This window comes from Macrobrachium nipponense, chromosome 17 (assembly GCF_015104395.2).
Source record: "Macrobrachium nipponense isolate FS-2020 chromosome 17, ASM1510439v2, whole genome shotgun sequence".
Taxonomy (NCBI): domain Eukaryota; kingdom Metazoa; phylum Arthropoda; class Malacostraca; order Decapoda; family Palaemonidae; genus Macrobrachium; species Macrobrachium nipponense.
The window spans coordinates 32,106,257-32,130,675 of NC_087210.1; the positions used below are offsets into that span (position 1 = coordinate 32,106,257).

Sequence of the window (24,419 nt, forward strand, 5' to 3'; positions counted from 1 at the left end):
ATATATATATACTACGATATATATATATAATATATATATATATATATGTATCGTAATACCAGGTTGTCAGCACCTAGATGAAATACCAGCCGACGTCATAAGCCCCTTGGGTATCTTTATGCTGGGCATGGGGCTAGCTTTCTTCCCCAAAAAATATTTCCAAAAACCTGGAAGTTCATCATCTCCTTCTAGATCTACCCCACACCAAAGGGAAAAGGCATTTATTTTTGTGGCTTATATTTATGAATTTTTATCACATTACCTTGATTCATATACAAACACTAAGCTACAAATGTCCTTTAATATCCAATTCGCTCTACTTCGGAAATAATATATTTCCATATATGTTAACCGAAAGGGAATTCTGTATTTGGTAATAGTTTCGAACCAGCGCATAGCGGAGAATTCAGGACTGCAGTGACGTTCTCACTACATGCATACATATCTACATGCATTTGTATAGTTATTTACGTATATCATACATACATATATATATATATATATATATATATATATATATAATATTATATATATATATATATATATATACATACACACACACACACATATATATATATATATATATATATATATATATATATATTTATCACACACACACACACACACACACACACATATATATATATATACTATATATATATATATATATATATATATATATATATATATGTATATATATGTATGTGTGTGTGTGTGTGTGTGAGTATGTATGTATATATATATATATATATACACATGCATGTGTAGGTATATAGATATATACATACATACATACATACATATATATATATATATATATATATATATATATATATATATATATATATATATATAACTATATATACATACAAATAGATAGAGAGATAGATTATAAGAATAGAAAGATAGATATTTAGATAGTTGGATATGGATGTGTGTATATATGTCGGAGGAGGTGACTGGAAGTTATATATAAAGGTTTTGTGCGACCTTAATTTAATCCCATTTTCATGTTTTGTTCATATCAAAAAATTTTGTTAAGAAATAATATTTTTCTATCCAAGCCAGAATGATAGGATTGCTACCCCTGAAAGAAGTAACGCTCTGTAAAATTAGTGAATATCCAGATGACCGCAGTCCATATGATCTCTATTGAAGCTTTACTGCGAATGTTACTTATTGCGCTCAAAATGTTCAGGGGAAAAATCTCTGGCGTTTTCTCGTGGTTGGAAATACACTCGTTTTATGCCTCTCTCAATATTTTAGAGTCATGTCAGTGCAGTATTTTATTCGATTTTACTCGAAGCAGTTGACAGCGAAGGATGGTATTAATAATATATTTATGTGTTTTTATTCGTCCTTAAAGGTTCGTTAGAAAGGTTTTGACTCATATGGTCATGACTCCGTGGAACTAGGCACTAGTACGTTACACCAGTCATGCGATTCCGTTTTTGAAGTGGAGCAAAAGTGCCCTGAATTTTACCTGTTTTTTTTTAATAACCTTGGGTTTCTTAAATCTTGCGTAGCTGTATATCTCTTCGAGGGGAAGTTTTTTGAAGTATTTTTTCTCTATTCCCTTAATCCCAATGGTTTGGCAACGAGTCATATTCACTCCTTCTGTCTCAATGCATTATCGAGTTTTGTAGGTTTCATCTACTTTACAGTCCCACTCTTACCAGTATTGGTACAATTTCTCTTCAGTATTCACCCACTCTCCCTCTGTCGCAGAACTGTTTTGTTGGCAAGCTTCTGAATACATACCTATCCACTGCCTTATTGTTTGACAGTGTCTGAATATTCTTAACGTCTGTTAGTGAGGTTCGATGAGACACCGAGCGAGGGCTGGAGGATGGCGGGTAAGCGCTTTGTTGCGTGTGTCAGCTTAGTGGAGCGGAATCTGCTGCTGGCCTTGGCTTCCTTTTCAAGAACTAAAGGTCCCTCCTGATGAGCATATGAAGATAAAAAAGAAGAAGAAAAGAGAGGGGAAAAAATGAGTATGCGGTTTAACGAAACCTTTGCGACTTCTCTGAAGGCTGTCGTGGGATATACATATTTATAACCGTAAGATGAGAAAGGCAGTTGGTGATCGTAGAAGGGTCTTTTAATTAAAATGGTGCCCATTAAATCGTTCGTTTTTCGTTTCCGTGGATTTTCTCAATGACTGGTCGTTTAAAATTAAGGTCGACGACAGTGCCAAGTGTTTCAACTTTCATTGATTTTAGTATATGTTGCCATTAAAATTTGTAAGTGGGTTATAGTAATCATTTTCAACTTGAGAAACAAATTTTCTGTGGTTGATGATGATAATGTCATTCTCTAAATTGTTTAGTTACATTCGTAGAAATTGATTAACTTGTATATCTGTTGTAATACCCAATCGATAAATATAATGGACCGTAGTACGTATACACTTATGTTTTTATTATTCCCATTTTCCCTTCCTATTTTTAGCAGTATTTGAGATAAAATCGTGAATCTCTTTTGGTAATTTCTACAAAAATAGTTCATCTCAACAGTTTCAGCTGTTTTCTATTCGCATTCAGCATCCACACTGACACTCCCCTTCTATAAAGGAGAGTCGGCTCAACTATTACTGTATATTAACACCTTGGCGTCCTTGGAAACCCCAAGTGTACCCCCATCTTATATGCATACCCTCTTTCTTGCTTCACCTATCCAGTGACTAACCACTTCTCTCTTTCAACCCTCATCAGATTGTGTACTCCCAAAAAAGGTGTACAAATCAACCATTTCCAATTTCCGTCATCCATTTTTTTTTTCCCTCCATCTTCCTGGTTTCTGTTTACTCTCATAACTTTACTTTCGCTCACATTTACCGCCGACTATCTTTTGCATCGTCTTTCATTAGTTTTTGCTTTTTTTCCCCTCACTGTTCCAAATGAGTATGATATCCACAAACAACAGCTATTCACAACTGATTTTCTTATCCCATCCCATAGTTTTACAAATATAACGTTTGTCCTTACTCAGACTTCTTGCGTCTCTTCATCCGTAATGACATATTTCACCTTGGTGACATAACGCTCCCTAGTTTAAGATAAATTTGTATATCGAACTATTTTATTTGTTCTCCAGTCTACTTTTGATACTACATGAAAACTTTTAATCATCCTCAACAACTTATGTTCTATCCCATAAATTCTCGATACCCTCCTCAATGCCCCTACAACAATGTTGTTATAATCTGCTTTGTGTTCATATATGCCACACGTAGCTTTTGCTATTTACTTTCAAACTTCTTACCCATCAATTACCACCATCTTTGTCTATCTACAATTCTTCCCCACCAGTATTCCTGTCTTCCTTTTTTTTTTCTTCGTCCGTGAAAATCAAATACACCTTCTCTGGTTTATTATTGTGATGCCTACGTTATTCGTGCAGTTCCCTACTATATCTTGTTGACTTTTATGCAGTGCTGCAGTTATTCCTGAGGTCCCTATCTTGGAAACTCTCCCTCATCCAGACATACCTTACACACCTAGACCGATAAGGAAGCTCCCTCATCCAGACATACCTTACACACCTAGACCGATAAGGAAACTCTCCCTCATCCAGACATACCTTACACACCTAGACCGATAAGGAAACTCCCTCATCCAGACATACCTTACACACCTAGACCGATAAGGAAACTCTCCCTCATCCAGACATAACTTACACACCTAGACCGATAAGGAAACTCTCCCTCATCCAGGCATACCTTACACACCTAGACCGATAAGGAAGCTCCCTCATCCAGGCATACCTTACACACCTAGACCGATAAGGAAGCTCCCTCATCCAGACATACCTTACACACCTAGACCGATAAGGAAGCTCCCTCATCCAGACATACCTTACACACCTAGACCGATAAGGAAGCTCCCTCATCCAGACATACCTTACACACCTAGACCAGCCACTTAGTCACACTATCACCATCATACTATGAGCATCCACTTTTTTGTCCATTAACTATTGCTTTCACTAATACGAACGTTCTGAAAAATTACAGTAACTCTCTTTGCTCTCGCGCAATTCAGCTCGGCCTCTGGTCAAACTTCCATATTCAACAATTCTTCTAAATACTCACTCCACCGCCCAAGCACTGCATTCGCTTCAGAATTCATCTCTCCATTTTTACATTTGATTGTCAGTGCTTGTTGTTAACCTTGCTCTCAGAATTTCATTTTCTCTTAGAAGAGATTATCCTCCCCAGACTTCTTGTTCACTTTGTTCTTTCTGTTTTTCATTACTCCCTCTCTATTTCCATGATTATTATATCTGTACCCTTACTGAGTACTTGTATATAATCTTTTCAAATTGCGTTATTTTCTTAAGGACAATTTTTATTTCCTTTTTCTACCCAAATATATCTACAGATTTCCATGAATAGATATACGTAGATATAGATACATTTTCACCATTCATTTTTTCTTCTGAAAGAGAGTGGCTACAGCGGGGGTTAGCTCTTCGATCCCTAGCGCCGTCACACCTCCTTCAAGGGGCCGACCCACCGAAGTCGTCTTACAGTACTATGCATATGATTTATGACTTAGGTCAACCGAGGCACAAAGTAATATAAAAGAATTATCATAAATAGTTCTGGCTTGCTTATAAATTATTCCTAGAACCTCTTACTAGTGAAGTTAATGTCTTTTAAAGTACTGGACCACTATTTTGTGTTGGGGTGGCGGGGCGGGGGTGGGGGAGAGTAGCATTTATCTATCAATACCATTCGACAGTTCTTCATATAAAATCATCTTCCCAAGTATATTTGTAGGTACATTTTGAACTATCCCTCTGTTATTGAAACAATATTTTTTTTTTTACTTTTTCTTCAGCCAGATAATCATTATAACGTACGTCCACCTCTAGCCAATTCTTTTTTTCTTTTTCATTGTTAAACCTGTCGGCTGATTTAGCAAGAGACACACTAATGAACTCATTTCCTCGATATTTTTCCCTGTCCCAAGTATACTTTACGAATAGTATGCTGCGAAAAATTGCTCTATGCAAACCAGCCCATATCATAACACATTGCAGCAAGGCTCTCGCCTTTCTGCATGACTCGATAACTAGTCAGTAACTAGGCTAAACTAGCATTGGCACTGTAATCATCCAGTGCTCCATTCTTTCTCGTTTTCCAAACCCAACCAGGAACAGAATCCAGTTCGTCGAAATTTTCTGTTTCAGCTCCTGTTCTATATCTGACCAAAGTGAACTTACTATCATAGTTGTTTTTCTACCTCACTCAATTTTACCCACACTCAAATTCAAACAACGAGTACCTTTTTTTTTTATGTCACCTCAATTTTATTACAAACAGAACTTCCTAAGGCTTGGATTGTTCAGCCACCACAGACACAGTAACTGTGCTCTTCCAAATCCTAAACAACCAGTACTTTCAGTTTTATTTCAGTTTTATTCCAACGTTGCTGTCAGAGCAAATCTTCCGCTTTGAAGGTTTTATTCTAGAAAACTAAAATACTCTTAGAATAATCTTATGTACTCATGTTACCCATTGTGTTACCAGAGATTATCAGTTTTTTATAGTGTACTTTGTTGCATTATAACATCTTTGTGTTACGAATTCCTGTTATTTCTTAACCACCTTTCATGTAGACATTAGACGTCAAAATAAAAGTGTTCTTGTAGTTTTGTATACAAAGAAATTATGTTTTTGTCCGTAAGTCTCTCTCTCTCTCTCTCTCTCTCTCTCTCTCTCTCTCTCTCTCTCTTCTCTCTCTCTCATACACACAGGCGTGCCGCAGACAAATATATTACAAGGTGTACTAGGTATTGGAAGCTAGAAATGCAATGGAGGACGTCAGTGAATGGTAGTCTATCAATATATGACTTTTGAAACAAGTATCCCACTCCTTCCTTTTATACAGAAGGGAAATGTTTAACAATATCTGGTCTTTTGTGGAAATCGACTTTTATGTGACAAATCATGACCATCGTATAGTGTGCTCTAACGGAAATTTTCAATTGCTTCTTTTTTTGTTCTAGGCTGGAGATTACGTCGTGGCAAGCAGTGTCTGTGAGCAACTGGTGAGCGGCGACCACCACGAAGGATGGGTCGTCTGTGAGCAACTTGGAAGAGCTCATCAGTACGCCAACCTCACTGCCCGGGCGCGATTCCTCAATTTCGCCCTGACTTATGCGTCCGCCGATCATCTTCAGGATCTGCTGGATGCCAGGTGACATGCGATGCTAATTTTTATTAATTATCGTACAAGTGACGCCTGGTTAATTATCTGAAATCGGAATGAAACACTCTCGCAGAACATGAATAATACGGAACAGTATGGGAGGGTGGTTGTGCTGAAGGATTTCAATGTAAAGTTGTGTAAAAGTGAACGACCAAGTCTTGTTGGTGGGTAGGGAGTTCCTGGATTAAATGAGGATGGAATGCAGAAAGTGCCGTGAAAAAGTGGTTGGAAAAGGGTTTGATTGTTAGAAATACGTGGTTTCCGAAGGATTTTCCTGAAAATACATGTGGCAACGAAAATAGCAAGGGAGTGAGTATTTCGCTACAAATAAAACAGATGGCTGAGTAAGCTATTGGATGTAATTAGGTGGAAGTAGCACAAATATATATATATATATATATATATATATTTATATATATTATATATATATATATATATGTATATATATATATATATATATATATATATAGTATATATATATATATATATATATATATGAGTATTATTTGCTTGAAACAATTGATATAAGCTTAAGTAGGAAAGGACTGAGGAAACGTGCCTGCAAATACTGTATAATTAAGTCAAGGGAGTTTTATAGTGGAGTGAAAAGAGCAAACATTGAGAAAATGGAAGTGGGGGGGGGGGGTAACTTTAAAGCTATGGAATTGAAAGGAGTATAGAAGCAAGATGTAAAATTCTATGGTGGGGCTATAAAGTGAGCAAGGAGTTTATGGGTATAGAAGGAAACGGAGATGGAATAAAAGCAGCAAGTAGTGGGAAGAGGAAATGAGAAATTGAGTAAAGCAACAAGTGATAATCGTGTACCGTAATACATGAGGATAAAAAGGGTAGTCTAAAAACATATGAGAGAGAAAAATAAGTCAGATAATGAAGATAAAAGACAGAGGGTGAATGTTGAAGGATAAAAACATTTGGATCACATAATAAAGATTCAAATACGAGAGATGCGGTCCAGAAACAATTGGATGGGTATTTTGAAGATTTGGCGTTCATGGAAGTGAGGGGAGAGGGAGGGCTGAATGAGTCAGGCCTCAAAGAGATTAGTGTGAGTTTCAGGATCCTTCGGTACTGACCAGGTTGTGTATGGTATATCCGGATAAGGGAAGGATTCTGAAGGAATGGATGTTGCTTTTAAAAGGTGTGGGAGTTAGAGGAGGCAGAAATTATAGGACACAACTTGACATAGTTTACCAGGCGAAAGTAGAATTTTAATGGAGGAGGCACCTGATGACAGAAAGATTTAGTTTTGAGATGGATGAGTTCTGTGCTTTGAAACTGTTGTTTGAGAAGTGTGAAAGCAAATGGGAAGGAGTGTATTTTGTATAACAGATACATGGACATAAAACAAATTCACAGCTTCGATTTGGAGGTTGTTGAGTCTGTGTGGTAAAGATGAGAAATTGTGGACAGTCACTAAAACTGTTTGATGAAAGAGAATCTTGCATCAGATTGTGAAGATGTGAGAGTGACTGGTTTGGTGTTAAAATAGGTCTATGGTTTGTTTGTGCGCGTGCCTGCATCATTGTTTATCATGATTATTGACAGAATGTTGCCCATTGTCAGAGAAAGACGTGACAAGCATCCGCGAAGTTGAGGAATAAGGAGTGGGTCCTGAATAAAGAATGGGTCGGCCGAAGTTTGGAGATAATGCTTTACGAATTGGGATAGTGGAGGAAAACCGGACAAGATAACGAAACTTTCAAACTATTTGCAAGAAGAGAAAGGGAGAAGTTGAAAGTAGATGTAAGCAAGAATAAGGTTTCAAGGGGAGATGGAAACCTGGTGGATGGCGCAGTGAGGATGATACGGAATTTGCAGCAACTAATTTGAATGTTTAGGTAGGAGTAGATGCAATGGATGATGGTAGGAGGAGATGAAGTGAGTAGCAGAGTGTTGGACACAGGGAAGGAAGCAGTCCTTGTGAAAGACCCGTGAGAGTCTGAGTGAGTATGAATGCCTAGGTGAGAATGTGTACAGGCATTGTTAAACACCTTCTGGTAGTGAAGTGGAGTGTGAATCATGAATGGCAGTGATTAAAGAAGTAAAAGTTGAAGCTATTGGGATTGTATAGTGTTTATTTTATCGTGTAAGGACTGAAGAGTGGAAAATTTATATATATATATATATATATATATATATATATAATATATATATATATATATATATATTATTTACATAGATATATATATTTTATAGTTTTATAAATATATATATATATATATATTTTTTTTTATATATAGATATATATATATATTTATATATATGTATGCATATATGTGTGTATATATATATATATATAATATATATATATATATATATATATATATATATATTCCAAATATACAGTGCATACACTGCATTCCTTGTAGAAGCATGATTGAATTTTTTGTAATTGCCAGTGAAAGTGCTTAGATAACTTAACCAGTTGCTCTTCTTGATCATAGTAGGGTGATGTAGCTACTTTACCCATCATTTCAGGAATGAGGTCGAAATGGCAATGCTGTATGCCAAGGTCAACACACAGATGGATACTGACGATACAGGCGCAGATTCTGATGATGGCTTTGTTGATGCTATTTCTAATGTAAGTGCACCAGTGCAAAAAAATTCAATGTGCTCTTATTTAGTAAATGATGTAATCAGGCGAGACTAGTTTTGGCCTCACCATCAGTTGAGGTCATGATTACCGTTGCATACGAAATGTGTAGTTCATTCTCCTGGAATTATATACAAAGGAAGCATCTCATCGATTGTTTTTTCACAGTAGGTTCTTTCTTATGTCTTCAAAATCTATTTTGTGACCTACTATGTGGCACTAGAAAACTTTTGCAGTGTTACGTTTATGCCCTTCAGTATATCTTTTTTTTATGCATCTCAGAACTTACGAGGCACTTTCGTGAATTTTATGTTCTCATAACTACTTATTATCATGTTGTTTATGAACTCTTTGTAATGAGATGCAGAAAATTAATGCCATGGTTAATTTAATAGATTTTCATAGTTATGCAGCATTGCCTTCTTTTAATCCATTCATAGTACAAACATTATTACTCCTGTTACTATAACAAACCTTTTTGTTGTAAGAAGAGCTACAAGGACTACCATAGTAGATAGAAAACTGCTTTTTTTTTCCTTGTTTAAATTTTTCTTTCCGTATTTTTCTTCCAGTTGGAAAGTGGAGATGATCTATCTAGCCCAGAGTCACCTGTTAGAAAAACAGGATTGCTTCAGGGTACTTTAGGGGTAACTAAATCTGTACTGTCAGTTACCGCTTATACAACATCCAACTTGGTAACCAGTGTGGCATCAAAGCAATTCTGGAAATCCGCAGTGAGGTAGGACCTACAGTTTTGATATTTTTACAAGTATTCGGAAATGTAACATAATCTCTTGTCTCCAGTAGATGTTACACAAACATCACATAACAAATTGCTATTATTCCAAATATTTTTAAGCATTCCCATTGCCTCATGATCATGAGCCTTTTCTATTCTTTCCATAAATTCTGTTCTGAGAGAACCATCATTATCTAAATAAGTGCTTAAATATTTAAACTTATACACTTGTTTTAAAACCATGCTTTCAATTAGACAATCCTGTGCATTTTTAATATTCATGATTTCAGTTTTTCTACTCTTAATAAACAAACCAACCTGTGGACCTTCACTCACTAGACAATCCAACACTGCATCTTATCTGGTCCCTCGTAGATCAAAACCATATCCTCAGTATAATCTAAGTCAAGAAGTTTCCCATTTTCTGCCCAGAGTATACCAGCATCCATTTCTCTTTTAATGCATCTCATAACGCAATCTACGACCAACACAAACAAGAGAGGAGACGGAATGCCACCCTTAAAAACTCAAACACCCATTAATCATCACATTACAAGATGTACCCTCTTGTTTGCTCATAACAACCCTCACAAACTTTTCCAGTATTCCATATTGCTTCATGATTTTTCTCATAGTCCGTCTCAAAATACTATCAAAGGCCTCTTCAAAATCAACAAAACAAAGACTTAACGGACTTTTCATTTCATTAGCTTGCTGCATTAAATGCTTAACTATGAAGATCTGATCATTGCAACCCCGCCCCTGTCTAAAACCGGCCTGTTCATCCCTCAGAATATCATCAACCACTGGCTCCAACCTATTCAAAATTACTCTACCTGAAAATTTTCAAGGCTACAGAGGACAAAGTGATTCCCCTCCAATTACCAAACCTACTCAGATATCTTTTCTTTGGAACTTTAATGATCACACCATTCTTCCAACCTGATGGTATTTTTCACGTCGTCACCCATATCTCATTGAATAATAACTTCAAGACAAATATTAATCTATCCTCCTCCACTTTAAACAAAAATAGGAATAAAGCATCCTCTCCTGGTGGTGTAACGTACCATTTTGAGAGTTGTGTAAGAGAGAGAGAAAAAAAGAGGAGGTGTGCTTTTTGTTTCAGTTTATTTATTATACAGTATAATTTGTTACAAATAAGGGGAAATAGAGTAGCTAATTGCCATTTGCATTAAGTTTTCAGTTAAAAGTGTGATGGTCATTGTGTATATGCATATTGAGTGTTTACACTTAATGCAGTGTTGACAAGTTAAGGGGGCTAAGGGTACAGAGTTGCCTCTTACTCCTATATAGTTTTTTTTTTACTTTATCCAAATTTTATATAACTGGGCTTTGGCTTTATTAATCCAGGTAATTGAGAGATTAGATTACTTTCTGTTCTCAGTGGGGCGATGATAAGCAAAAAATGCTTTTAACCAAAACTGTGTGAATTCTGGCGCCAATTTCCAGTAAATTGCGCCTCTGCTAGGTGTGTTATGCAGCCATAACTCTATTGTCGGTGCCTTGAATATGGGTGGTCCACTGTGTGTATATATATATATATATATATTATATATATATTATTTATATATTAATATATATATATGATGTATATGACATTGCAATATCCACAATGCCCTCTTCACTTCTCAAATACTTTGCTCTTTTTTGGATGCACTTGTCACTACAAAGCCTTGAGCTCCAGCTTCAAAGGAATTTTAAGAAATCATCATGTCCGGTAGTGGGAAACAAACCTGAGATACCATATCATGACGAGGTGACCTTGCTGACCTGACCACGAGAGGGATAAAAGTCTATTCCCTCTCAATATGTATACCTGTCGTTTTCATATATATATTTATTAGAGCTGGAATAGACCCATCCCTACCATTGTAGTCAAGTGGGCATATATATTTCAGCCTAAAAAACAATAAAAACGATTGCCCACTTGACTACAATGGTGAAGATGGGTCTATTACAGCTCTTAATGAATATATCACTGAAAACGACAAGTATATGTATGTACGAGAGGGAATAGACTTTTATCCTTCTCATGGTCAGGTCGGCAAGATGACCTCGTCGTGATTATGGTATTGCAGGTTCGTTTCCTGCTACCGGACATCATTTCTTCAAATTTCTTTGAAGTTGGAGCTCAAGACTTTGTAGTGCGAAGCGTATCCAAAAATGAGAAAAGAATTTGAGAAATTAAGAGGGCATTGTGGCTACTAAATTTCATATGTATCTGGTAAAAATGACCAGTAGATTCTATATATTTATATATATATATATATATATATATATATATATATATATATATATGTATTGTATGTATGTTTTTATGTATGTATGTTGTATGTATGTCTGTAGTATGTATGTATGTATGTATATATTGCACTTACTGGAGAAATCCAGTAAGCATGAGTTATCGGACGGTGGACCAAGCGTGTCCAATCAGATGACCTCTCCTCCCTAGGTCTCAGATAGTGAACAAACGAATGCATGCACATGACTGAAATCATCTGGTGAGGTGACAAGTGCTAGATTCAGCAGTCCCGCCAAAACAAAGGCTGTTCCATTAACCAGCATGCCTCTCCTTTCTTTGCATACAGTTGCATTTGTTTTCTTTGTTTTTTATACAGTGACAAATATTTCAGTGACAGCAATGATGCAGAAAGATTAGAAATTTAATATTACATCAAGATTTTGTAATGATATGCTATATTTTGTATGATTGTTAATGATTAAACTCGTAATATATACAATACTGACGAATCCTGCATTCTAGGCAGTTTCAATGGTGGGCGGGGCTTATTCGCAAGGTTAGTGTGAGGAGACCATAGTATCTTGCAGTATCTATGTACCAAAGGAAAATACCGGTAGTTCAAATTTTTTTATACCAATTTACACATAAAAGCATGAAAACTTACAAATTTACTTGAAACATCAAACATAATCACTTCTTTACAGTTTCTCGAGGATTTTGAGAATGTTGTGTGTTTGTGAAAAAATCGTGTATGCCAATTAGTCAGGTTCCGATGAAAAGTTTGTGCCTATGAATTTGCACAACTCTCAGCACATACGATTGAGGTATTACTGTATATATCCACTATATATATATATTAATATATATATATATATATATATATATAGATATATATATATATTTATATATATTTATATGTTATATATATACATATATATATATATATATATATATATATATATATATATATATATACATACATACATACACATATATATTCAGTTGTATTCCACATAGGAAAATGAAAATATTTTGTTAGAATATGCCTAGCAGTATTGTCCTTCATGGACCTCTTCTTGGAGTGTGTATTAAGGAAAGAGGAAAAGTTTACACTGTATGTAGTCAAGAAAGGACTAAAATCTTAAACATATGAAATACTGTTACGAGAAACTAGAAGTTTGAGCTCAAAACACTCACTAATACAATAATACAGTTAAACAAGAAAGTAGTTGTACAAATGAAAAATATCAAATGAAGCAATTGTCCATTTGAAACATCATAACACTAAGTACTTCTTAACAAATGTATAATATACGTATGATAGTTAGTGGATAAAATTATCCCATTTCTACTGACGTCTCATGACATATAAAATAAAAGGATCTAATTTAGGCAAACCAGGTTATAAATGAAAATTTTTTCCCTTTTTTCCTAACCATGTAATTTTAGAACTAACCAGACTGCGTGGTTGACGCCTGTTTTATTTTTATTGGAAAATTTGGTCGACAATGGAATGCAGACGGGTATTTACTTTCCCCCAGTATTATCAAATATAACATGGAATTTTATGAGTAGAATAGCTTATTTGAGATATGTTTACTATGTATTTGCTGTAATGAAAATTTATATTGACATTCAGAAGATTTCAAGAGACCTCGATAATTCAATTCCCTCCATAACTTTTACGGTTGGCAACGAAGACAATGGTATAATTTCATTTTTGGATGATACAATTGTGAGGTTTGAAATACACAGAAAACCTACTAATAACAATCTTATAATTAACTCCTCCCACAAAGTGTAGATGTAAAACTCTCAGCATTAAGAGCAGTGATCTCGGAGCTCGTAATATCTGCAGTCCGGAATTCATCAGTGAGGAACTAGAATTTATATATCAAGTTGGTATTCAAAATAATTTTAAATTAGAAGTAATTGATTATAGTCTAACATTAGCAAGAAAAACATTTTACTCATCTGAGGAGAAAAAAAGAAAAGAAAGAAAAGAAAAAGAAAGCTGAATTTTATGTCTTTCCCATACCATCCCACAGTAGAGTCTATAGTCAACCCCCTAAGGCAGAGGTGACCAAATAGTCGATCGCCGTTCCCCCACAATCTTATATAAACAAACAAAAACACAAGCGCGCGCACACACAAACACACACACACACACACACACATATATATATATATATTATTTATATATATATATATATATATATATATATATATATATATATATATATATATATATATAAGTGAGGTGATTGTACTCTGTTTTATCGTAGTATGGTGCTATTTAAATTTTTCCTAACGTAATAACATGTGATGATGTGTTATGGTAGATCATAAAAGAGTTTGTCTTTTAGAGTAGATCTCGGAGTCCAAAAGTCTGGTCACCCCTGCCCTAAGGTTACTCGGTTTTAGTGCTACTTTTTCATATCTTAGCACCATTGGCAAAACTTTAATTCCTAATAGTCCGGAAAACAATGGAGGCGTCATTCATAAGATACCATGCAACTGCGGTAGTTTTTATATTGGACAATCTGGGAAGGCAATCGAAAAGCGCATTTTAAATCATGATAAATATAATGTGTAAGAACGAATGATACAAGCAATGCTTTATGTTCACAGTATTACGTATGTGTAATTCTACCAATTGACTGGATCGGGTCAAAAAATTTATTTAAGAACACAGGTGTTGTCGAAAGAAATTCGATAGAGACAGCTTAGATTGTTCAAAGCAAAGGAAAAATTTTTAATTTATCTTCTTGTTTGTATAAATTAGGCCCTTTTATTTTACATGTCATGAGTCGCCAGTGCAAATTGGATAATTTTATCCACTAACTATCATATATTATACGTATGTTAATATGTACTTAGTGTTATGCTGTTTCAAATCGACATATTGCCTCATTTGATATTTTGGTATTTTTCATTTGTACAATTACTTTCTTGTTTAATTGTGTTATTGTACTGTTGAGTGTTTTTAGTTCAAGCTGCTGGTTTCTCGTAACAGTATTTCATATGGTGAAGATTTTAGGCCCTTCTTGGCTACATTCATTGTAAACTCTTCTCTTTCCTTACTAAACTTTCCAAGAAGAGGTCCATTGGAGGACGAAACAGTTGAGCATATTCTAACAAAAACACTTTTCATTTTCCTATGTGGAATACAATTGAATAACACATACATATATCATTTATGTATGTGTGTCCGTGCTTGTGCATGCTAGTCTTTTTTGGTGTGTAACTTTTTATACAAAAAAATAGAAATAAAATAAAAATAGAAATCGAAGCATAAAATGTAACAATGGCCATTGGGAAAGTGAAATAGTAGAGTGGTTGCTCTCAATATTGTATTCAATATTTTTTTCTGCCTTTTTGTTTCATTTGAAGGATGAGGTAGATCCCTGGTTACTTTGGAATTTATGAAAAATTTATTTGATTTAATGAGTATATTATATAATATGTAATATACCAGTACTTTCATTATATTACTGTACATAATAGTTTATTTGACTTATAGCTTATATTTCATGTCTGTCAATTTTGTCTCTAAAAATCGTCCCAGAGGTTTATGGGCAATAGACACTACTGTATTCTAAAATGTATTGAATGTAAAATGAAGAAGCTTTTGTATATAATTTCAGTATTTCCCACCGGATTTTTTTTATGTTTTCCTTAAAATTTCCTGAGTCAGCATTATGTTGCTCACTTAATAACATGAATTTTAGCAAACTATTTTTTTTAGCTGGATGCAGCCGCTTCACGAATTGTCATCACGGGGAGAGAGTGACATTCCTCTTTCTGAGTCAAATGCAGACTTCAGTCGGGAAGGATGCCATGCATTTTATTCAGATATCCATGATGAACCTCACATTAGTACTATAGGTACGTCGGGATATAGACTTCATTTTCGTTTGAGTGGTATACTGTTGTTTTCAATTAGTTCGAGCTCACTTAGTCCTATTTCTAGAATCTAGAAATATGACTAAGTGAGCTAGAATCTCGATGATCATGGAGCTCACTCAAAATACATTTTCATTAAAGGCAGAAACAGTGCAAGTGAGGCAAAGAACCATTCACCATTGTTTGGTGAATGGAACAGTAAATTTAAAATAACAAAGTAAGAATTTCAATAAATGAATACTATCTTGAATATGGCATTTTTATTCATATTTCAAGACTAGATTCAAGTGATGGCTTGTTTTTCACAAAGGTTTCAGTATATTGAATTTTATTATTTCGTTGAGGTACTATTTTTTATATCAAAATTTTGTTTTTGACATTTTGTTCCATTTTAGTAACAGATTAGTGGTTCAAGTAGCCCTATATGAAAGAGCTCAGATCTTTTGGATATGACCTTTATTTTTACGTACAACTGAAGTTAATTTTAATTCAAGTGCAATACTCAACAGTTTTAAACTACTTGCAGGTGCTAGTTATAAGAGTTATGCTCCACCCACCATCAACAACCCAGCCTTGGAGTTCTCTTTGGCTCTTCTCCGCATTGCACTGATTGAAGAAACTCTCACACAAGGGAACACCATCAAGACCAATAAAACAGGTATATACTAACTTTTTATAATCAACAAATAAAAAGACTAGAAGATAATGATCAGTTTTAGAAGCCAGTTTAGAAAGCATTAACTTCAAAAGTATTGCTGTATTTTTGTCATACTTTTATGCATATACATTTTTCATTGCATCAGAAAATTGTTTGTTGTTCCCATTTTTTATCGTAATCCTTATAGAAACTGTCAATTATAATCCACTATCCTATACGCACCCTTTTGCCAGTAGGCTGTGCCTGTTGGAATATAAACAGCCATATGATAGCTTGATCTAATATTGTAGTTTCCATGGCTTTTGTGTGTGTGCATGTGTGTGTAAGCATTGTCTATCATGATCATTTATTTTTCAGAAAATATATGTGTAATGATGACTTTTTTAAGAGAAAAGACCAGCGGTTTAAGCAACTAAATTGTAATGCCCGTTTTCTCGTACACAATATACAAACCCTCTGTCCTTTACATTAGGAATTACTTTCAGCATAGGCTGGAATACAGCCGTTAAATTCTTGAGCAAGGTGGTTAGGCAGTAACTACTGTCTGGTAGGTGGGTAGGTCCGCCTGCCCAGGTGTAAAGTTAAACACTCCACTTTGTCCACTTTGCTTTCGGCTGTATTCTGAGTAATATTTATGTTTGTGAGCTCTTGCTAACTAACTGTTAATAACGATATATATATATATATATATATTATATATATATATATATATAGATATATATATATATATATATATAATATATATACACATATACATACATACACACACACACATATACAGTGGAACCTTTACATACGAAAGTCCCTGCGTACGAAAAATTCAGGTTACGAAAGCAAAGAAAGGCGTTCCTTGACCATTTTTTGCGGCAGCATTACCGTAAACATCTCTGGAATTCGTTTGTTCACATATATTCTGTTTGTTAACCCTTAAACGCCGAAGCGGTAAAAATCAAAAACTCCCCCGAATGCCGGAGCCGGTTTTGAGTGAGCGCGGAAGCGGAAAAAATAATATTTTCAAAAAATCACAGCGCACTTAGTTTTGAAGATTAAGAGTTCATTTTTGGCTCCTTTTTTTGTCATTGCCTGAAGTTTAGTATGCAATCATCAGAAATGAAAAATAATATCATTATCATATGTAAATAATGCGATATATGGTAGCGAAAAAAAGAAAATTCATACATAATTGTATTAAAATCACGCTGTGCAAAAAACGGTAAAAGCTAACGAGTTTCTTTTTTTTTCGTTGTATTGTACACTAAATTGCAATCATTTTTATATATAATACATTGTAAAACAATAAAAGCAACGCCGGAAAAATATTATCACAAAATGATGTACGAATTCGTAACGCACGGACGTAAAAAAATGTTTTTTTCAAAAATTCATCGTAAATCTAAATATTGTTCTAGAGACTTCCAATTTGTTTCAAAATGAATACAAATGATTGAATATTATGATACTGTAAGAGTTTTAACTTACAATTGCAGTTTTCGACCATTTCCGATGAGTTAAAAATGACCAAATGTTGAAATTTTTTTATAAATTTTTTTTATATGCAATTATTTCGGAAATTAGAAAAGCTACAACCTTCAAATATTTTTCCATTTATTTTACATGAAATTGCGCACGTTTTCATATATAAAACTATGAAATGCCTAATATGAAACGGAGCAAATTTTCTGAGAATGCGATGTACGCAATTCGCGATTTATGGCGTAGAATCCGCGCGCGGAGGGAAGGAAAGTTTTTTTCATAAATTCACCATAAATCGAAATATTGTGCTAGAGACTTCCAATTTGTTGCAAAATGAAGGTAAATTATTGAATATTACTAAAATATAAGAGCTTTTGCTTACAATTGCGTTTTTCGACCATTTTGGTAGAGTCAAAGCTGACCGAACGTGGTTTTTTTTCTATTTATCGTGATTTATATGCAAATATTTCGAAAATGAGAAAAGCTACAACCTTCAATTTATTTTTCGTTGTATTTTACATGAAATTGCGCACATTTTCATATATAAAACTTTATGTAACGGCTAATTTAAAATGGTGCAAACATTACCACAATCGCACGTATGATTTTTTCGGAAGAGTTACCGCGCGGACGTAAGGAAAATTTTATTTTTTTCATAAATTCACCATAAATCGAAACATTGTGCTAGAGACTTCCAATTTGTTACAAAATGAAGGTAAATGATTGAATATTACTAAAATATAAGAGGTATATCAAAATATTTCAAAACTGATAAAATCTACAACCATGGGTTGTTTTTAGTTGTATTGTGCATGAAATTGCGCACATTTCCATATATAAAACTTGATGTAATGGCTAATTTTAAAATGGTGCAAACATTACCACAATCACATGTATGATTTTTTTCGGAAGAGTTACCGCGCTGACGTAAGGAAAAAGTTTTTTCATAAATTCACCATAAATCGAAATATTGTGCTAGAGACTTCCAATTTGTTGCAAAATTAAGGTAATCAGTTGAATATTACTAAAATATAAGACTTTTAGCTTACAATTGCGTTTTTCGACCATTTCGGTAGAGTCAAAGTTGACCGAAGGTTGAAATTTTGGCACTTATCGTTATTTATATGGAAATATTTCATAACTGATAAAAGTTACAATCATGTGTATTTTTTGTTGTATTCTAAATGAAATTGCGCACATTTTCATGTATAATACTTCATTTAACGGATAATTTAAAACTGTGCAAAAATTATGTCAAAGTGACGAAATAATTTTTGAGATGTGTCACTGATAGTTTTTAGTGCGATAAGAAAGAAATTCGCGCTTGCGCGCCAGCGTAACAATTGTAAACAAAACAACGCCTTGATCCGTGAACTCCCAGCATCCCCCAAGGCGCGTGATTCAAAAGTTTTCGGCTGGTAGGCCTATAAGTATTTTTCCGCGAATTTTTAAAAAAACTTTTTTGAGTCGACGTATGGTACGTCCATTCGGCAATCAGGGGAGATTTTGACTCAACGTTTAATACGTCCATTCAGCGTTTAAGGGTTAACGTAAATTCGTGTTAGTGATTTCGCTTTCGTTGCACTGTAAGTTACTTTATGACTTACGATATTAGCCATGGGTCCCAAGAATGTTGCTGAAGCTCACAGAAAGAAGAGGATGTTTTCTATGGAGACAAAGTTGGAGATAATCAAGAAGTGTTAATGTTTTCTGCCATTTGTTAATGTGTTTCGTAAAGTTTAGTGTTAATGTTTTCTGCCATTTTTTAGTGTTTTGTAAAATTAAGTGTTCATGTTTTCTGCCGTTTGTCCTCCCCCTCTATCGCCACTTTCGGACATCAGCTCACTCAAAAGGTAAGGTTCCACATTTTACTACTTACCTATGTACATATACACACAGTATTTTTTGTACCCTGTACACTAATATACACTTTATTTACAGGTACAGTAATGGTTAGGTTATGTATTGAATGGTCCAAATTGTTGTATTTCATTGTTTATTGGTCAATTTAGCTTTATTATAAAATTTACTGTGGTGTTTTTGTAGGACTTGGAACGAATTAGGCAATTTACATGTAAAACATAGTTCTAGATACGAAAAAATCAGGTTAAGAAGGCCGCTTCGAAACGGATTAATTTTGTAACATGAGGCACTACTGTGTATATGTATATATATATATATATATATATATATACTATATATAGTATATATATATAATATATACATATATATATATAGATATATATATATATATATATATACTATATATATATATATATATATATATATATATATAGTATATATATATATATATTATATATATATATATATAAATATATATATATATATATATATCATATACACAGTAGTGCCTCATGTTACAAAATTAATCCGTTTCGTTAGCGGCCTTCTTAACCTGATTTTTTCGTATCTAGACTATGTTTTACATGTAAATTGCCTAATTCGTTCCAAGTCCTACAAAAACACCACAGTAAATTTTATAAATAAAGCTAAATTGACCAATAAACAATGAAATACAACAATTGACCATTCAATACATAACCTAACCATTACATGGGTTTGTACATTAATTTATTAAAGTCAATTCATTATTAACATCAAACACAGTAGTATATATAGCCTATATATATATCTATATATATATATATATATATAGATATATATATACATATATATTATATATATATATATATATATATATATATATATATATATATATGATATATATTATATATATATATATATATATATATATATATATATATATATATATATGTATATATATATATATATATATATATATATATATATATATATAGTATATATATAATATATATATATATATATATATTAATATATATATATAGGCTTATATACTACTGTGTTTGATGTTAATAATGAATTGACTTTAATAAATTAATGTACAAACCCATTTTTTGTGATAGCCTTACTAGCCGGCTTTCTGCTTTATGTGTTCAGGGCCCTTTGTCAGATCAAGACAATGTATTCATCAGGAATTTATGCTTACACTTTAAGAATTACCAAGGGGACCTTCAGAGGTTTGTCCTTTGTATTTCTTCTGGTATTTCCTCTTCTCTTTCATCCTTTCGCTAGCTTATCAGGTGAAGGTAGGGGAGGGGACGTGTGGTGTTTGGGTTTGAGGGATCTCTCATTTCAGAGGGTGGTGCCCTTGTATGCAAGAGGAGTGTCCTTATTTTTTTTAAATCAAATTTTGTCTTTTACAGGCTAACAGTGGTGATGTTGATTACAGCTGTAGATGGTTGGATATCTCTTTGTGTTGACTTTCCTAACCTTGGAATTGTACCCGTAACTCGTAGCATGCTGTGATATTGGTCCTCGAGTGTGTGTACCATTCCCATGCTGAAAATCATATTCATTTGCCACTGTTATTGTGAAGTTTCATCACTGGACAACCCCTTTGCAGCTTCCCTGCGATCATTAATTCTATTTCTCCTGATAAATGTGCCTCATCCTGTAGAAGAAGTCTTGCAGAATTCGGAAAAACTGAGGAGGAAGAGAGCTCGTCAAGTTTCATCTTCCTCTTTGTAATCATTGTATTTTTTTTTCAGCCTCCACCCCTTCAACTTATAAGGCTCCCTGCCAAAGTAGGGGAAGGTAGCTCTCCCCCTCCCCCAAAGAAATCTCATTACGGGACTTCTAATGGTCTGCCTCCTCGAACTGAGAAGGCAGTTGGGTCTTCTGCTGGCTCGCCTGTTCCTTTAGGAACAAGGACCATCACGCTGTCCCCAGGGTCTAGCATGTCTGGAGCCGTAGAAGCACAAACTTCAGTTCGCACTTTTGCTGCCAATCTTAGAGGTTCTGCCCCAAGACTATTTCCATGTTGGGTGCTCATTCGTGAGATTCCCCATGTGCATGTAAATCTACGGATTTGTGTGCATCTGGAGTCGATGACACTGAGTCCGCTCACTGTCAAGACTCAAGCATGGAGTGGAAGAAAGGAGTGAGTCGCTCAGGTGACTCACGCCTTGGCAGTGATCACTCTTGTGGTGATTGCTTGCAACCCAGGATTACCATGACAGTCCCGTGAGACCGTGCTCGCAGTGAGATCAGTAGGGGGTCCCCATTTAGTCCTCTTGAGAGGTTTCGGCCGCAACAAGGACTTGGATATGGAGGATGGTATAGGCCCTCACCAGTCAGGTGTGCGCTCACGTCCACCCAGACCATGGTCACGTTCACGTGACTGACTGGTCTCAGTGGTGGTGAACATTTCTCCTGCCGTACGAGAGTTTCGTGACCCTCCTCAGGAAAGTGTTTTTCCAGGGCGAAAACGCTCTCCTAGGCTCGTGTCATGGCCATCACCGCAGGTTGATGACTGCCCACGACTCGCTTCTCCTGTTAGTTCTGCTAGCAAGGTGAGCGAGTGTCCAATCTTCCTCACCTATTCCCTCTACTTCCTATGGCTACACCAGGAGCAGCAAGGTGAATAGGAGGGATGCTGAGGTGAATAGGAGGGATCCTGCAGAGTGCTCTCCATAGGATTCAGCATCAGGGGCCTACGTTCTTGGAAGGATCTTAGGGTCCCACCGTATGTACGTCCATGTTGTTGAGGAAGGATCTGTCAGTAGCAGAGAGACCTCTCACTGTCTCGACATCTGGTGTTTAGATTCTTAGGATTTAAACATCTGGAGACTGTTCTACCTGGCTCTTTCTGTCCTTTGGACAGCTTTCAATAAGCAGTCCCCTATGAGTTCTTGCATTTTGGGAGCCTCGAGTACATATTCTGTTGAATTGAACTCACATTCCAGTCTTAAATGCTTGCATTTAGGACTGGTTTTTATGAGGAGGAGCCCCTCCCCGATGATTGTTCGGCGAAGTTCCAGGGTCTCACCAAGTGCTTACATTTTTTGGATTTCTAGCACTTCCAAGTGTTTTGGTCTTCTATAATCAGCAAACAATCGGATGAGACAAGAATTCCTGATAATTGTTATTACAATACCAGGAATCTCACTGAATGCTCAAATTCCTCGGAATTTCAGGCATTCTTAGAGTGTTATGGTTTTCTGCAATTTCCAAACATTCAGGCGAGACAGACATCCCTGGTAACTGTTATTACAAAAATTGAGTGTCTCGCTAAGCCATTAAATTCCTCGGAATTTCTGGTGTTCTCAGAGTGATTTGGTTTTCTGTGATTTACAAACACTCAGGCAGCAGGTATTCCTGATAATTATTACAATAATTGGGAGTTTCACTGAGCACCTGGATCCCTTGGTTTCGCTGGTGCTCGCCGATTGTTTGGCTTCATCATATTGCCAAGCACTAGGGCAAGACAAGGTTCGCCTGATTATTGTCTTCTTACAAATTCTAGCACTCACTATCACGAGTGCTTGGATAATGAGACAAACCTTTACCAGCACATATGAGTTTGCTCTTCATTCTGGTATGGAGTTGGTACTGCATGCAACACCTTCTAGGTGAATGGTCAAGTACCATCCTTGTGTCATGGACCTTAAGGTCCAAACACGTAGGACAGCGGGCACAGAATGCCTCTTTATTTTTCTTCTTGGAGCTTTGGCCTTGAAGAAGAACAGTTAATTGGGAAGAAGTGATACAGTGTTCCCCCCCACTATTCACGGGGGATAGGTACCAGACCCCCCGCAATCAGCTAGGACCCGCAAATAGTTGAAACCCCTATAAAAATGCTTAAAACTTCCTCTTTTGCTAGGTAAAACTCAAGAAAGACCCACTAAAAATGTTTTTACCTGTTTTTTTTTAATAGTTTAATCACAAAAAGTGTATTTTATGATGAAATTGATAAAAAAAAACAGAAATTTTGTGGTTATTTCTCAGAAAAATACCGCAAATAGGCTCATTTTCTGCGAATAATGGCCCTATATGTTCCGGAGAGAAATCCGCAAGTACGTGAATCTGCGAATCCGGAGTCCGCGAATACGGGAGGTTCACTGTAGTTCTTTGTTAACAATTACCACTCATAATTATGTAGCAGTGATCTGCTCAGCTTACTCAACTCGGCTCTGCCGGGCCGAGTGCTTAGCTGTACCGAACAAACTGCTCTTGATCAGTGCGGTCCCTTACCATGACATAGCACCTTCCCTTCCCATGTTGCAGCGAGTTTTCACAGGGTCATCGTCTTCATCTTTGTCATCTGACACCTCCTCTCCTCCCTCATTGAAGGCTTCCACGGCCTAAGAAGAGGAAAGTATTTTCTTCAGCCCCTTAGAAGTCTCGCCTCAAAACTTCTAAGGGTCTGCATCCTTTCCCTGAGGAGGGAGCAATTAGCTGTCTCTTCTGCTCACCTGCTCCTTCTGGAGTGGGAACCGGGATGCTACCATTCCCAAAATAGTGTCTCGGGAGCCACAGGAGTTCGAACTCTGTTTCGTTCTCCTGTCCCTGGTTCCAAGGGCGCTGCTCATGGAATCAGGGTTGTGTCGGGTACTCATGTACAAGTCTCTCCGAGTATACAACCTCCAAGGGGGATCGTACATCCACAGTTAGTGATAGGTAGTCTTCTCTCCATCATG

At 35.5% G+C, this 24,419-nt stretch overlaps 1 protein-coding gene across 1 annotated transcript in view; it reads left to right on the plus strand.

Annotated features, from left to right (window-relative positions):
• LOC135196168 (NBAS subunit of NRZ tethering complex-like) overlaps nucleotides 1-24,419 on the plus strand; it is a 668,624-nt gene that overhangs the window by 513,378 nt on the left and 130,827 nt on the right. The window contains exons 5-9 of the mRNA XM_064222745.1: nucleotides 6,016-6,206; nucleotides 8,718-8,823; nucleotides 9,408-9,574; nucleotides 15,589-15,728; nucleotides 16,273-16,404. Coding sequence (XP_064078815.1) covers nucleotides 6,016-6,206; nucleotides 8,718-8,823; nucleotides 9,408-9,574; nucleotides 15,589-15,728; nucleotides 16,273-16,404 — 736 coding nt within the window. The remainder of the gene's footprint in view (nucleotides 1-6,015; nucleotides 6,207-8,717; nucleotides 8,824-9,407; nucleotides 9,575-15,588; nucleotides 15,729-16,272; nucleotides 16,405-24,419) is intronic.